Genomic DNA, 14308 nt, shown 5'->3' with positions numbered 1-14308 from the left:
GCTCCATTTAACCCTAAAATAGAAGTTTTGATTAAAATATTTATTGACCCTGGGTCAAGATACCCCAAATCTTTATTATCTTTTTCAGTAAGTAATATTTTAAGAAAAAAAAGTAACTCACTTTTTTGTATCTCTGCTTTCTTGGATTACACTTGAATATCAAAACAAGATATTGCACATTTTTATAGGCCTACTGGCTAGAAGTGGTAACAAAGATGAGTTATAAGTGCCATTGAAGTGTGGCTTAAATGTACATAACCGTTTGGTGCCTGAAAATTTAGGAGACGAGGTATAATAAGTCTTGTTGTTTTTTTTTTGTTTTTGTTTTTTGTTTTGTTCCTCTTCTCAGGCCTGCCCCTTCTATAAATTATTAAGTTTATGATGCCCCAAATCAGTTAAACCTAGGGGAAGGAGAATCAACTTGTTTCTTCCCCCATTTACTGTGTTTATGTGGTGTGTGTTTGTGAATTCAGAATTGTAGAGATCGCAGCCTGTCACTCTGCCCACACGTCTGCCGCCAAGACCCAGGGTGGAAACGTGTACATGTGGGGCCAGTGCCGGGGCCAGTCCGTGATCCTACCTCACCTCACCCACTTCTCCTGCACGGACGACGTGTTCGCCTGCTTTGCCACGCCCGCCGTCACGTGGCGCCTCCTCTCTGTGGGTGAGCTGTCCATTTGGGGGATGGCTGGAAAACTAGGAAGAGAAGTTGGTGCTTTCATTTGGATGATAGTAAGGACTTTGTTAGATGCAGTATCTTATAATTTATTTCCCTCTAATGGGCTCCTGTGAGATGGAACAAATTTGATTAATTTTCTTGAAAGTATCCAAAAAAATCCCCTGCTAAATTAAAAGTAATTTTATTTGACTGCTTTTTAATTTACTGGGAAACTATATTTGCTAGTAAAATTACTCAAACATTTGAAATTTTCATTTAGTGAGGTAGTTTGGGACTTTTTAGTTGTTGTCTTGCCAGAATTAGAAGCAGATGAGAGGTTCTTATCCGTAATAACTGCAGAGATGCAAATTCGTGTTTAGGGAGAGTAGCGTTGCTCAGTTGGCCAGTTATTTTGAGGGATTGGTATTTTCATGTCGTAGAGCAGTGCTATAGCCTAGCCTGCATTTTCAACATGTCTATAGACAACTCTAGGAGCATTTGTGTTATTCTCTTAGAACCCGATGACCACCTCACAGTGGCCGAATCACTGAAGAGGGAATTTGACAACCCAAACACCGCGGACCTGAAGTTTTTGGTTGATGGAAAGTACATTTATGCACATAAAGTCCTTCTCAAAATTAGGTAAGGAATCATTTATTCTGAGAATTGAAGTAAATCCATTCATTCAACAATTATATTCTAAATGGCTAAGGAACTACATTAGGCACTTCAGTAATGATGAAAAAATGTATGGCCATTTTTGCCCTTTCTAGAGAGTAACATAGCCAGGGACAACACACCATACATGCAATAAGAAGTAATACAGGTCATGGGTATTATTAGCAGGGGGTCAGTCCTGTAGGCCTTCCTTTACAGGGCTTGGAAATGGTCTGTCCACCTTGGCTCTAGAGAGCAGCCAGCTAACACTTGGTGAGTGTGTTCTGCTTCGACATAAGTTAACTTCCCTTAACATCATCCAGTGATTATGATGAGCTGGGCTCATCACCCCTCAAAGATCCCTCATGCCTTAGCCCTAGGCAACCTCTGATCTTTCTGTCACCAAAGATTAGTTAGCATTTTCTAGAAGTTTATATAAATGGAATGATATAAGATGCATTCTTTTGTGCCTGGCTTCTTTCTTTCAGCATAACAGTTTTGAAATTCATTATGTTGTTGTGCAACTTATATTTAAATTCTACTTCCAAGAATCACAAACTCACTACGGCATTTTAGTCTCAAGTTCCCCTTTAGTGAGGTCAGGCTGTGCAGCACTGGTTTGCTCTCACTGTAGCACTCAAAACTTCATGAAGGACGGGCAGTGAAGCAGTTTGCTGAAACAAAGTGCTACAAACTGGGGGGCTGAAAAAACAGAAATTTGTCTCACAGTTCTTCTGGAGGCTAGAAGTCCAAGATCAAATGTCAGCCAGATGGGTGCCTTCCGAGGGTTGTGAGGGAGAATCTGTTCCATGCCTCTGTCCTAGCTTCTGGTGGCCTGCAGACAGTCTCTGGCACTCCTTGGCATGTGGCAGCCTAACTCACTCCAGGCCTCACATGGCGTTCTCCCTGTGTGCATGTCCGTATCCAAATTTCCCCTTTTTGTAAGGACATCAGTCATATTGGATTAGGACCCACCCTAATGACCTCATTTTAACCAGATTACCTTTGTAAAGACCCTATTTCCAAAGGGTCTTTGGGTTTTTAAGGTCACATTCTGAGGTACTGATGTTAGGACTTCAACATAAGAATTTTAGGGGACGTAATTCAACCCATAACAGGGGTAAAGAAATAAAATTACTCAGATATATAAAAATAGAACCAACTGATTCTCTAAGTGCTGATGTGTGGATGTGGTGTGAGACAGATCCCAGGGAGCCTGGCACTGTGTTCACCAGCGTGGCCGTCGAGGCAGTGGCCTGGGCCCCCCACGGCAGCAGCAGGTTAGCATCTACAGCCCTGTGGGATGGAGGCTTGCTTGAAAACTTCAGGCCAGAAAAGGAAGCAAGGTGCCTTGGAGCCAAGTCAAGGATGTGAGGTGTGCAGCTTCTAGAGAAGGCTGTGCTCCTCAGGGAGCCGAGGAGCTGGCCCAGCAGCTGGGACTTGACCTGCTTTTTTCTTCCTTCAGGTGCGAGCATTTTCGTTCTTCACTGGAAGACAATGAGGATGATATTGTAGAAATGAGTGAATTTTCATACCCAGTTTACCGAGCCTTCCTCGAATACCTGTACACAGACAGCATCAGCCTTTCTCCTGAGGAGGCAGTAGGTAATTGCCAGAGACTTTACCAAGAAATTGGCAAAATGTTCAGTGAGTGATGAGGTGGTTCTGTAGAGCCTAAAAGAAAGTCACTCTGAGGGTAATCACAGAAGTTGTTCTTTTTGTGTGTGTGAACCCAAACTCTTTTCCCCTGTTACTACTTCATACAAAGGTTGACTGGATAGATAAGAAATAGATGAAATACCAAACCGTCACCACTGCGGAGCACTGCAGTCAGCAGCATGGAGGAAGGGACAGAGACAAAGGGGCACAGGACAAATCCCAGTGTCTCCTGAGGAGGGATCCTGGAAGTTCCACTTATTTCAAACCATGGACCACAGTTGATCAAGGCTGCACCCACCTGCATAGGAGGCTGGGGAAAGTGGGCATTTCCACATGGCCATGGCTAAGCTAAAACTCCTATGGTTTTGGCAGAAAGTAAGAATGGATTTGGCGGGGGGCATGCTGGGGGGGAGGGGAGGAGCCATGGGGGGAGAGGCAGCTGGTAACTTCTGCCCCAGGACTGATGTGACTAGTTTTAAAAGGTGGTTCAGGTGTGACACGATGCTTTATCCTGGGTTAGAGTGGTGAGGCAGCAAAGTGTTGAAAAGAGATCAGATCCTGGATGTGTTTTAAAGATGGAGCTGATAGGATTTGTGGACAGACGGAACATGAAGTGTGAGGGAGAGAGAAGGATGGCTGCGCTGAGGTGTTTGGCCTGAGTAGCTGGTTAATGGAAGTGCCATTCAGTAAGAGGAGAAGAGGGAGAGCAGTAGGTTTTGCTTTTGACTTTGAAAAGTCAAAGGAGTTTGAACTGCTTATTAGACATCTGAGGGGCAGGTTTTTTTATAGACCGACTCCTTACACTTGCAGGGCCCTGGGAAAGAGCCCAGTTGGAGGCCTACATACTATATGTCTAAAAAGTTAAAGTTTTACTTCGATCTAACAAGCTTCAGATAAAATATATTCAATCTTCCTACCTTTAAAACTATTCCTTCATTAAGAACTGAAGGGCCAGGTTTGAGTTTTAGTTGGAATTTAGAGTTGTGGGACTTCTTGGAGTTCTGTACTAGAATGCAGTGGCACAGGAAGGAACAACCCCTGGCCTCCAGCTTGTGGCCACATCCTGCATCACAAGGGGTGTGTGGGCACCCCAGCCTGCATGTCCAAACTCCACGCTCTCCCAACCTAGGCCACCTCTTGCTGGTGTGGTCTGCCAGAGGAAGGAAATACCCAAACACCCGGCTTCAGGGCCAATTAGGCGGGGAACATCAGGTTCCTAGGTCCCCACATTGTGGTCTAGAAGTGGGCACCCTGTGGTAAGAATGTGCCTGGAGGAGGTGCAGAGCCAGTGTGGCAGGGACCTCTCAGTGCAGTGATGCTTGTATATCTGAGTCTGAAGCTTGGGGAGCCTTTGGGGTTGTTGATATGAATTTGGAGGTGGTTGAGAACTGACCAAAAACAATTAAAGCCATTTACAACTCTCAAGATTTCAGATTTCAGTATCCTTCAGTAGGCCATAGGCCTTTCTTCCATAACTTTGACAATATTTGTTATGTTATACGAAAGCAAGTTTCTAACCAATTCTACCACATTTATAAAGCTTAACAGCAGACAGATACAAAAACAATTAGTATGGTAAGACTGATGAAATTCAGCTCTCTGTCCTTCAGGCATGGAAAGTTAGCCTGAGGTGGATCTGACATGACAATATTCTAGCAGCAGGATTCAGCTAACCTTGTGATCATCAGGTGGCCACCTGGGATTAAATGTAGACCTAGTATATGTGCCACTGCCAGGGGTGTAGGACTGCTGTGCTCATGATGCTGGAACCCCATTCATGCAGGGGCAGAAGGCCTCACAGTATTTCCAGCCAAGCCACATATCCCGAACACCACTTATTTCACCAATGACAAACTGGTTCTGACATTCTTTATACTAACGAACAAGTCCTCTAATGAAGGTTCAGATAGCAACGTCAGAAAACAGATAAGATTACTCCAAGGCTAATTAGCCATTCCTGAGGAGAGTACTTCATATTGTCTCTCAGGGTAGATTAAAATTCACTTACATATGTCTACCACTCATTCTACACTGAAATATTTGAAAGTAGATGACAGGAAATATATAACAGGACTCATGAGCAGATAGAGATGGTATTTAAAACCCTGGGGCTGGACCTTACTTAGGGAAATAAGTGAAAGAAGGGTCTGAGAATTGAACCGTGGGGCACTCAGACATTTGGAAGTCAAGCAAATGGTCCAGCCAGTAGAACTGAGGAGTAACTAATTAAGGAGAAGAAAAACACAAGCAAGTAACGAAGTGTTCCTAGAAGGAGAGCATCATCCAGCACAGCAGATTCCGTGTAACTGTTGAGGAAGAGGAAACCAGCGACTTGGGTTTGGCACTGAGCAAGCCACTCATGACAGCCTCAGGAGTGAGTTCAGGGAGTGGTGGGGGTGAGGTTCTGCTGGAATGGCTGGAGGTGAGAATGGGAGGCAAGAAAAGGGAGTCAGCAGATACAGACAACTCATTCTAGGAGTTTTGCTGCCGTGAAATAAGACAGGGAAGCAGGCGGCAGACATGCATCCGTGGCAGGTTTTTCTTTTTGTTTTTTTAAAGACGGGCACTATGACTGCACGCATGTGTGTATGCTGACGGGAATGACCCAGAAGGAGATATGATAAGGCAGGGGAGGGGTAATTAGAGGAGTGCATACCTTTTCTTTTTTTCCCAGGAAAAAATACTAATGCCACTTTCACTGTGCTCCTGTTTTTCAAAAGCTAATTATCTGTGTACTATCTTTGCTCAGTTTGGCTACCTTCTTAGGCAGAGCCATACGCTCAAAAGTGTCACTGTGTAAGGCTCTGTTTACACGGTGCTGCACTGCAGATTACGTTCATTGTCCAAGTTATCTCTGAATGGTTGAGCGAGTTTAAATCAGGATGCTTGATATCACTCCCCCTGACAAACACTTCTTTCCACCAGGATTGCTAGATTTGGCTACATTTTATAGAGAAAATCGATTGAAAAAGCTCTGCCAGCAAACTATCAAGCAAGGAATCTGTGAAGAGAATGCCATTGCCCTGCTCTCCGCTGCTGTGAAGTATGACGCTCAGGTAAGAAAGGCGTTCACCCATCTACCCGACCTTCTGGAAAAAAGAAAGTGAGAGGGCTGCTTCATATTTTAAAGTAAAATAAACTCTAGGTAGATTAAAGATTTAATGTGAATAAAATAAAGTAACAAAAGTACTAGGAAAAAAATAAGTGAATATTTATATGATATTAGGATGGACATCAAAGGCAGAAACCACAAAAGGAAAGGATTGATAGATCTGATTTCAAAAGATAAAAAACTTCATGCACCAAAAAATACCACAGAGAAAATGAGAAAGTAAATGATATACTGGGAAAAATATTTGCAACATGTAATGAAGCAAGTTTATCATAGTAAAAAACAAAAAGAAAATATGAGTTTGAAAAAAATGAACTGAAGAACAAATGAAAAATTTAAGTGGAAAATATAAGTGAAAACAAGGTGTAATTTTTCACTTGCCAAATTGGAGAATATTTTTAGAAATGCTATAGGCTCAGAATAATGGGTCTTCTCCTAAACTGCTGATCCGAGTGCAAGTTGGTACAGTTGTTCTGGGGGCAATTTGGTATAATATAGATTAAAAGCCTTAAAGATGTAATTCTTTAGCTAAGGAATTCACTTATAGGAATTTATCTTTTGGAAGTAATCATGAATTGGGACAAAGATTTACCTTGAAAAATGTTTACTGCAGCAGTTTATAATGTTGAAAAATTAGAAAAAGCCTGTGAATGGTAGAGGTTTTTTTACAAAATGTTAATACTATGAAATTATACAGATATTCAAGGTATATCATTAAGTGAAAACTATGATCCTATTTTTTTATTTTTTAAATAAGTAAAAATAGCTGAATTAAAAAAGACCAAAATTCATTTTCTACATAGAAAAAAAGACCGAAAATTATGGTTAATGGTTATCACTGGATGGTAGGATTATGGAAGATTTTTATTTCCTTCTCTTTGCTTGTTTTTTCTGAACTTTCTACAGCGACCATGTATTGTTATGACAATAAAGAAAGTGAAGAAAACCCATCTTAGAGCTAAATCTTTAGGAAACAGTCCATAACTTCTTCAATTTCCTTTCGGTATAAGGATATCCTCTTCTTTGGTAAAAAAAAAGAGACCTTTTAGTGGAAAAAAGGTTATAACTTTATTTCTGCTATGTAAATAACAATATGCTTATTAAAGAAAATTTGGAAAATATAAGAAGTGTGAGGAAGGCGATGATTCATCAGCCAGAGAACATTACCACTTTCACACATAAACTTCTGATGTTCCTTCTAGGTCACATTATGTACATATCTCTCGGTACTTGAAGTCTAGATTTTTTTTCACTTAACATTAAAAAAACAAAATCTTACCTACCTTGAACACTGACATTTAAAAGTACAGTGAATCTTTGTCTTATATCCAGGTAATAATATATTGGGGGCTTATAACATGAAAAATGTTTCTTGGCCAAACAAAACCTTTGTGTTTTCCTAGAGTTTGTTCTTTAAAGTCATGGTGATAACCCTGGACTCCAGAGCGCTATCTTAGATGTCAAGATGGTGGCTTCATTTCTAAGACTTTTTCATATTCCCCATTTATGTGAATTATCTGTGTGGTTACCTTCCAGTCCCCTGTTTTCTAGAAAGTGAGCTCCTTGAGGGATGGCAGAGACTCTGTTTTGCTCACAGCCATATCCCCAGTGCCTAGGATAGTGTCTGACACTTAGTAGGTTCTCATTAAGTACTTGTTTAATGAATGTTCAACTTTGCCTATAGAGACACTATTTTCCTACAGCCTGTCCAGCTAATTGTTATACCCTAAATTAGTATCATAGACTACAAGTAAAATAGACTGTTTGTATACTTAATAAAAGAGTTTTTATAAATAAAGAACAGCATATTTGATTTGACCCTAATAATCAAGCAAGAAACAGGCTCTTTCAGCAAATTTTTATCCCTCATGCTAGACTGCCATTTAGTACATAATTAATATGAACCAGGGATTATTCTAAGCACAGTTTATGTCTCATTTACTCCTTAAAACAACCTTATAAGATACAGGCATTATTATCAGTCTCAATTTACAAATGAGAAAACTGAAGCTCAGAGAGATTAAGTAATTTTAGCAAGCTAGTAAATTGCAAAGCTGGAATGCAATCCAAGATTGGACACATTTCAGAACCACACATTTAACTACAGTTCTGTTTTAAAATCAGCAGTGTTCATTCATTGATTCAGTAAATATTCACTGAGTATCTATTATATGCCTGGCAGTTTTAGGAGTTAAAAGTACAGCAAGTGAACAAAACGGACCAAAGTCTGTGTCCTCGTGGAACTTTCTGGTGAAGGGAGACGGATAATAAGTAAATAAATGAATACAATATATAGTATGTCAGATGTTAGATGATATGGAACAAAGTAAGCTAGGGAAGAGAGAGAGGGAGTGCCAGGCTGAGACTGAAGTTGGAATTTTAAAGAGAGTGGTCAGGGAAGGAGGGTGTCACTGAGAAGGTGACTAGAGCAAAGGCTTGAGGGATGTGAGTGGGGAGCTCGAGGACCAGCAAGATCGGTGTGCATGGAGCAGAGATAGAATGAAGGTGGTGGATGAAGGCAGGGGACGGTGCGGTGGAGAGTGGCGTGTGGGGAGGCAGGGAGGGCCTGCAGACCCAGCAACCAGGTTTCAGGAATCTGAATTCTAGCCTGAGTCAGCCTTTGGAGGGTTTGGAGAAGAGCAGGTGTGATCTCACCTACATGAAAATAATCATTCTAGCTGCTGTGCTGAGAAAAGTGTGTGGAGCAAGGAGGGTGGTTAGTCAGTAGGCTGTATAGTCTGGTAAGTGATGATGGCAGATTGGTCCAAGTTATTAGCTGTGGGGATGGTGAAAAGGGATTTTATTTTTGAAGGTAGAGGCAACAAGATTTGCTAATGGATGAGATACAGGGTAAGGAAAAAAAGAAAACTTAAGGATGACTCCAAGGTTTTTGGCCTGAGCAATTGAAAGGGTTAAATTGTCATTTATTGAGATAAGGAAGACTGGAAGGAACAGCATTTTGGGGAAAATATCAGGAATTCGAATATGTTAAGTATGTTATGTCTATTAAACGTCCAAATGAAAGTGTCTAATAAGCAAGTTGGATAAACAGATCCGGAGTTCAGAGAGAAATGTATTTAAAGCTATAAGACTGTGACATGAGACACAGGTTTGAGGATGAAGCCCTAGGCACTCCAGGTGTAAAGGCCAAGGAGGTAAGGAGACACCAGCAAAGAAGACTAAACAGGAGTGAGCAGGGATGTAAGAGAAAAACCATGAAACTGTGTCCTGGAAGCTGGGAGAGAACATGGATCAGCCATGGCAGATACTGCTGGTGAGTCAAGGTGAGAGCTGAGAACTGATGAGTGAACTTGGCAATGAGAACGGCGTGGATGACCTCGGCTAGGAGTTTCGACACTGTGAAGGGTCAAGTCTGCTTGGAGAATGGAAGCAGAGGCATTGGAAATGGGGAATAGAGGCAACCTTCCCCAGTAATTTTACAATAAAGATATAAAGAGAGATTGGAGGGGCATTCAAGGTAAAACCTATTTTTTACTTTTTTAGGATGAAAGAAATTGAAGCATGTTTGTATAGTGATGCAAATGATCCAGTAAAGGTGGACAAGTTGATGGTGCAGGGGACAGTTGCTAGAGTGTGGTCCCTGTGTAGGTAGAGCACTGAGATCTAGTGAAAAAGTGAGGGGCCTGCCTCACTTAGGATCATGACCGTTCATCCAGAGTCGGGCAGACATGCAGGCAGGTGAGGAGATAATGTGGAAAGAGCTTGTGGAGGTTCTCTTCTCTTTTCTCAGTGAATCAAATTAGGGAGTCAAATTAGCTTAGAGAGAGGATGAGTGAGGGGATATTGGGGTTTAAGGGGAGAAAGTATGAGAGTTGTGCAGGAGAATGAAAGAATGAGGGAAATGTGGTTGGATTTCAGGACATAACTAAGGGCCCTATTTTTAAAATGAAGCCATATAAAGTACTAGCATTTAATGTACAGTATAATTCTTTTAAAGAAAAATAATGAGCACTTGTTTTACATGGACAGAATTCCCTTATTACCAATACCACCACCCTATGCCAACTTAACTGAATTCTTAAGAGTCATAGGAACTCTTTCCAAGTCCCGCCCTTATTTAATGATTATAGGAAGTTGCCATTCTTGAAAGTGAAGGATAGCTCCAAGTGATAACTTCTTAGGGTCCTTTTGTTCTCCCATTAATTAGCAACTTTATTGATGCTTTCCAGATCTATGAGACTTCAAACTGCCTAACCACCTCTCTCCAGACATGCTTTAATGTGTGTGGTATAGGTATGAATGTCATCTCTAAAAATTTAAGCGAGTTATTTTAACATTTTTATGTCTAGTAACATGCTATGATACCGAGTGGGTGTGAATTTCCCCATTTTATCATTGAGGACTTACCTGAGTCTGAGACATGTCATACTGCCAGTGTGACCCTAGCAGCCTGCTTGGCTGTGTTCAGAAATTAAATAAAGGGCCGGTCCCGTGGCTCACTCAGGAGGGTGCGGTGCTGGTAGCACCGAGGCCGCGGGTTCAGATCTTATATAGGGATGGCCGGTGAGCTGGCTGAGCGTGGTGGGGACAACACCGTGCCGAGGGTTGCGATCCCCTTACCGGTCAGAAAAAAAGAAAGAAATATGTTTTCCTTATGTAGTGTGTTTCTTTTTTAAAAGGAAATTAGTGTAGGTTTGTGTGTACATTTGCACGGCTATCAGTACTGCTAATTTTTAGTCTATTTTTTTATTTTCAGCATTTGCTATAACTTATGTGTCTAAAGAAAAACAAGCGTATAGTGTGCATGTGCATATATAATTGCTTGGAAATTATTTTGGGCTTTATTTTTTATAAATGAGCTTCAGCGACAGAGAGAGGAAGCTGTAACAATCCACCACCACCTGGCAGAACCTTGTGCAGGGTCAGATGGCAGCATAGCCCAGAATCTGAGGCATATCAGAGGTGTCAGCAGGCTGGCCTCACTTCTCTCTGGAGCCAAAAAAGCATCTGGCCACCTTCATTCTGATTCTCAAGTTTGCAGCTCTGGTCGAGAAACTTACTACAGGATTATTCTTTGGCCCAGAGTGCATTGCAATAAGCCAGAAAACACCAATCTATAGAGTTTCTCTTACCAGAGACCCTTGAAAGTCACGAGTTCTTCAAAGCATTTTCCCCATTAAGATTATTGAAGGCATGTGTAGCGTGATGAAATCCATCCATCCCATCCTTTGTCTTCTCACAAAGGAAAAAAGCAGTGGCCTATTAATGACTTAAGAGAAGCAGTGTCCCCAGTATTACTATTTTTTTTTTGGCTTACTCTTTTTTTTCTATAAACTCTTTACAGGTAGAAATATTTAAAGCACCTAGTGGAATATAAAAGAAGAGTGTAAGGATTTAACAAATATTGACAGTAGAACGAACAATACAAGTACCATCACTAGAAAAAGATACCAAAGAATTTGTATACTTAGGTGCCTAATTCTTGGAAGAAAAAGCCAGATTCTTTACATTGGTTGGTATGAGGGAACTCGAACATTTTTAGTCTGTGTTATTTACGTTTTTACAAGCATGAATTCTTATTTACTAATACAGTTTTTATAACTCTTCTTTAGGTATTGCCATACCAACATTTCCTCCTATTGGCTATCAAATCCTTTTTCTTTGCTGACTTGTTTTAGGAATTTTCATGTTATGTTGCATTGCTATTGGAAAACAAACTTATTTAACCATTTTTGTTGTTGTTCCTAGGATTTAGAAGAATTCTGCTTCAGGTTTTGCATAAATCATCTGACTGTAGTAACACAAACTTCAGGCTTTGCAGAAATGGACCATGATCTCCTGAAGAACTTTATCAGCAAAGCAAGCAGAGTTGGAGCCTTTAAAAATTGATGCCCCTTGAAGGAAAGGAAAGTTTTTGAGCCTTCCCATTTCCTCTGCGAAAGCCAGAGATGAATAACTTCTCTTTTATAGTGTTTATGATGAACTCCATTTGGCTGAATGCTGTCAAAAGAAGGATGGTGGTCAGTCTTCTCTATTTGCCCAAATCCAAAGTTTATACAGAAAGCAGTGAATGCTTTGATCATATGTGAGTAAGTTCAAGGAAAAAATTTTAAAACATCTTATATTTACCATTTCCTCTTCTGAGTCACTTAAATTGGATACCTGGCCTCAATATATGCTATTCTGGCCAAATGTTCCATTATTCAGCTAGCTGATACTACATGGATAGCTTGACAATGAATGCTATCCCTACCACATTTTCAGCATCCAGCACAGTGCCTTGCATATAGTAGGCACTCAATTAACCTAACATAAATCTTAAATATGCCCTGAGAACAGCTTTATTTGTATAACACTGGATGAAGGAATAACTTCACAAAATAAATTAAAAACAGCCTTTAATGATTGAGGTTCCTATTCTTCTGGTATGTCATTCTGAGAAATAGTGACTAATTTAGAGCATTAATTTGAATTCACAAAAGGCCTTGGCAATGGTCAGAGGTCCAAGGGCTAACTTTAATTTTCTGTTTACTCTGAGTTGTTAATTTCTCATATGAGATTACTGAATATGAAGGATTATCTTTGAATGAATATTATATCAGGGCTCATCTGCCTTACATCACTGCATAAGGTCCTTTGCTTTTCTTTGTGTTAAGAGGGATTTGCTTACATAAGTAAAAATATTTTGTGTTTTTCTTGTAATTGACTTTTATGTCACTGTAAAACAGGTCTCATAACCTGGCACTAGTATAATTATAAAGTACAAGCTGAAAAGGAACTAATACATTTCATGGACAGCATAAACAACAATGAGATAAATTTATACTTTTTAGATCAAAACAAGTTACCTAATTGCAAAAAAGGAAACTGGAATGGACAGTAGCATCAGATTCTTCTAATACGTACCTCACAATATATTATATTAAAAAAAACCCTTTGGAATTAGAAATCTTGTTCTGATGCTGAACTGTTTGATAATAAAGTGTTTATTTGCAGATAACAGATGAGTTGGGTTTTTTAATCCCTAAGCAGCAGCAAAATTATATCAACCTCATGTCTCTAACATGTACATAAGTCCATTTGATATATTATACACTTTCTATTTTTTAATTTTAACATCTATTTGTGTGTTGTTTCAGTACTTGGATATGCTGCATAATGATTCACTTAGGATAGATAGCAGAGTTTTGTATTCGTTAGTCCACCCCTTCCCTTCTCCCCACCTCCCAATCTCTGGTAACCATTATTCTACTCTCTACTTCTAAGGGAATTTTTTTTTTTTTTTTAGATTCCACATGTGTGATATCATGCAGTATGTGTCTTTTTGTGACTGACTTACTTCACTTAACATGATGGTTTCCAGTTCCATCCATGCTGCTGCAAATGATAGCACATCATTTTTTTAACAGCTGAGTAGTATTCCATTGTGTATATATACCTTAGTTACGCTTGTTTTTTAAAGCAGTTACTCAGATAAGATCTCATAGCAAAGCCCACACTAAAACATAAATGGTTTATAAACAACGTACTGTTCATATTATTGCCTTTGACTGCTCTTCATTGGTGAGGTCGCTTTTTAAGACTATTTTTTTAGCATAGTTTTAGGTTCACAGCAAAAGTTAAGTTAGAGGAAGATACAGCGATTTCCCATATATCCTCCACGCCCATTCATGCATAGTCTCCCCCATTATCAACATTTCCCACCAGAGTGGGACTGATGTTTGTACAACTGATGAACCTATGTTGACACATCAGCACCCAGAGTCCATACTTTACATTATGGTTCACTCCTGGTGGTGTACATTCTGTGGATTAGGACAGATGAATAATGGCATGGATCTGCCACTGTAGTATCCTAGAGTAGTTTCATTGCCCTAAAAATCCTCTGTGCTCCACTTATTCATCCCACTCTCCTTCCCCTCAACCTCTGGCAATCATTAATCTTTTTTACTGTCTCCATAATTTTACCTTTTACAGAATATAGTTGGAATCATAGAGTATGTAGCCTTTTCAGATTGGCTTCTTTCACTTACTAATCTGCATTTAAGTTTCCTCCATATCTGTTCATGGCATGATAGCCCATTTTTTTTAATGCTGAATAATACTCCAGTGTCTGGGTGTGCCAGTTTGTTTATCCATTCACCTACTGAAGGACATCTTGGTTACTTCCAAGTTTTGGCAACTATGAATAGAGCTGCTATAAACATCCATGTACAGTTTTTGTGTGAACCTAAGTTTTCAACTCCTTTAGTAAATATGAA

At 40.0% G+C, this 14308-nt stretch overlaps 1 protein-coding gene across 8 annotated transcripts in view; it reads left to right on the top strand.

The window, feature by feature from the left end:
- RCBTB2 (RCC1 and BTB domain containing protein 2) overlaps positions 1–13030 on the top strand; it is a 39952-nt gene extending 26922 nt beyond the window's left edge. For 4 of the 8 annotated variants that reach the window (XM_063102090.1, XM_063102089.1, XM_063102087.1 and 1 more), the window contains 5 exons: positions 474–664; positions 1174–1300; positions 2781–2920; positions 5900–6030; positions 11796–13030. In XM_063102090.1, coding sequence (XP_062958160.1) covers positions 474–664; positions 1174–1300; positions 2781–2920; positions 5900–6030; positions 11796–11936 — 730 coding nt within the window. In that variant the 3' untranslated portion in view covers positions 11937–13030. Of the gene's footprint in view, positions 1–473; positions 665–1173; positions 1301–2780; positions 2921–5899; positions 6031–9590; positions 9666–11795 lie in introns of those variants that run through there. The other 4 variants (XM_063102093.1, XM_063102091.1, XM_063102092.1 and 1 more) reach the window with 2 other exon arrangements.
- Positions 13031–14308: the final 1278 nt, after the last annotated feature.

The sequence above is a fragment of the Cynocephalus volans genome, chromosome 7, assembly GCF_027409185.1.
Source record: "Cynocephalus volans isolate mCynVol1 chromosome 7, mCynVol1.pri, whole genome shotgun sequence".
Classification (NCBI taxonomy): Eukaryota; Metazoa; Chordata; class Mammalia; order Dermoptera; family Cynocephalidae; genus Cynocephalus; species Cynocephalus volans.
This window is presented reverse-complemented; position numbering and strand designations above follow the sequence as displayed.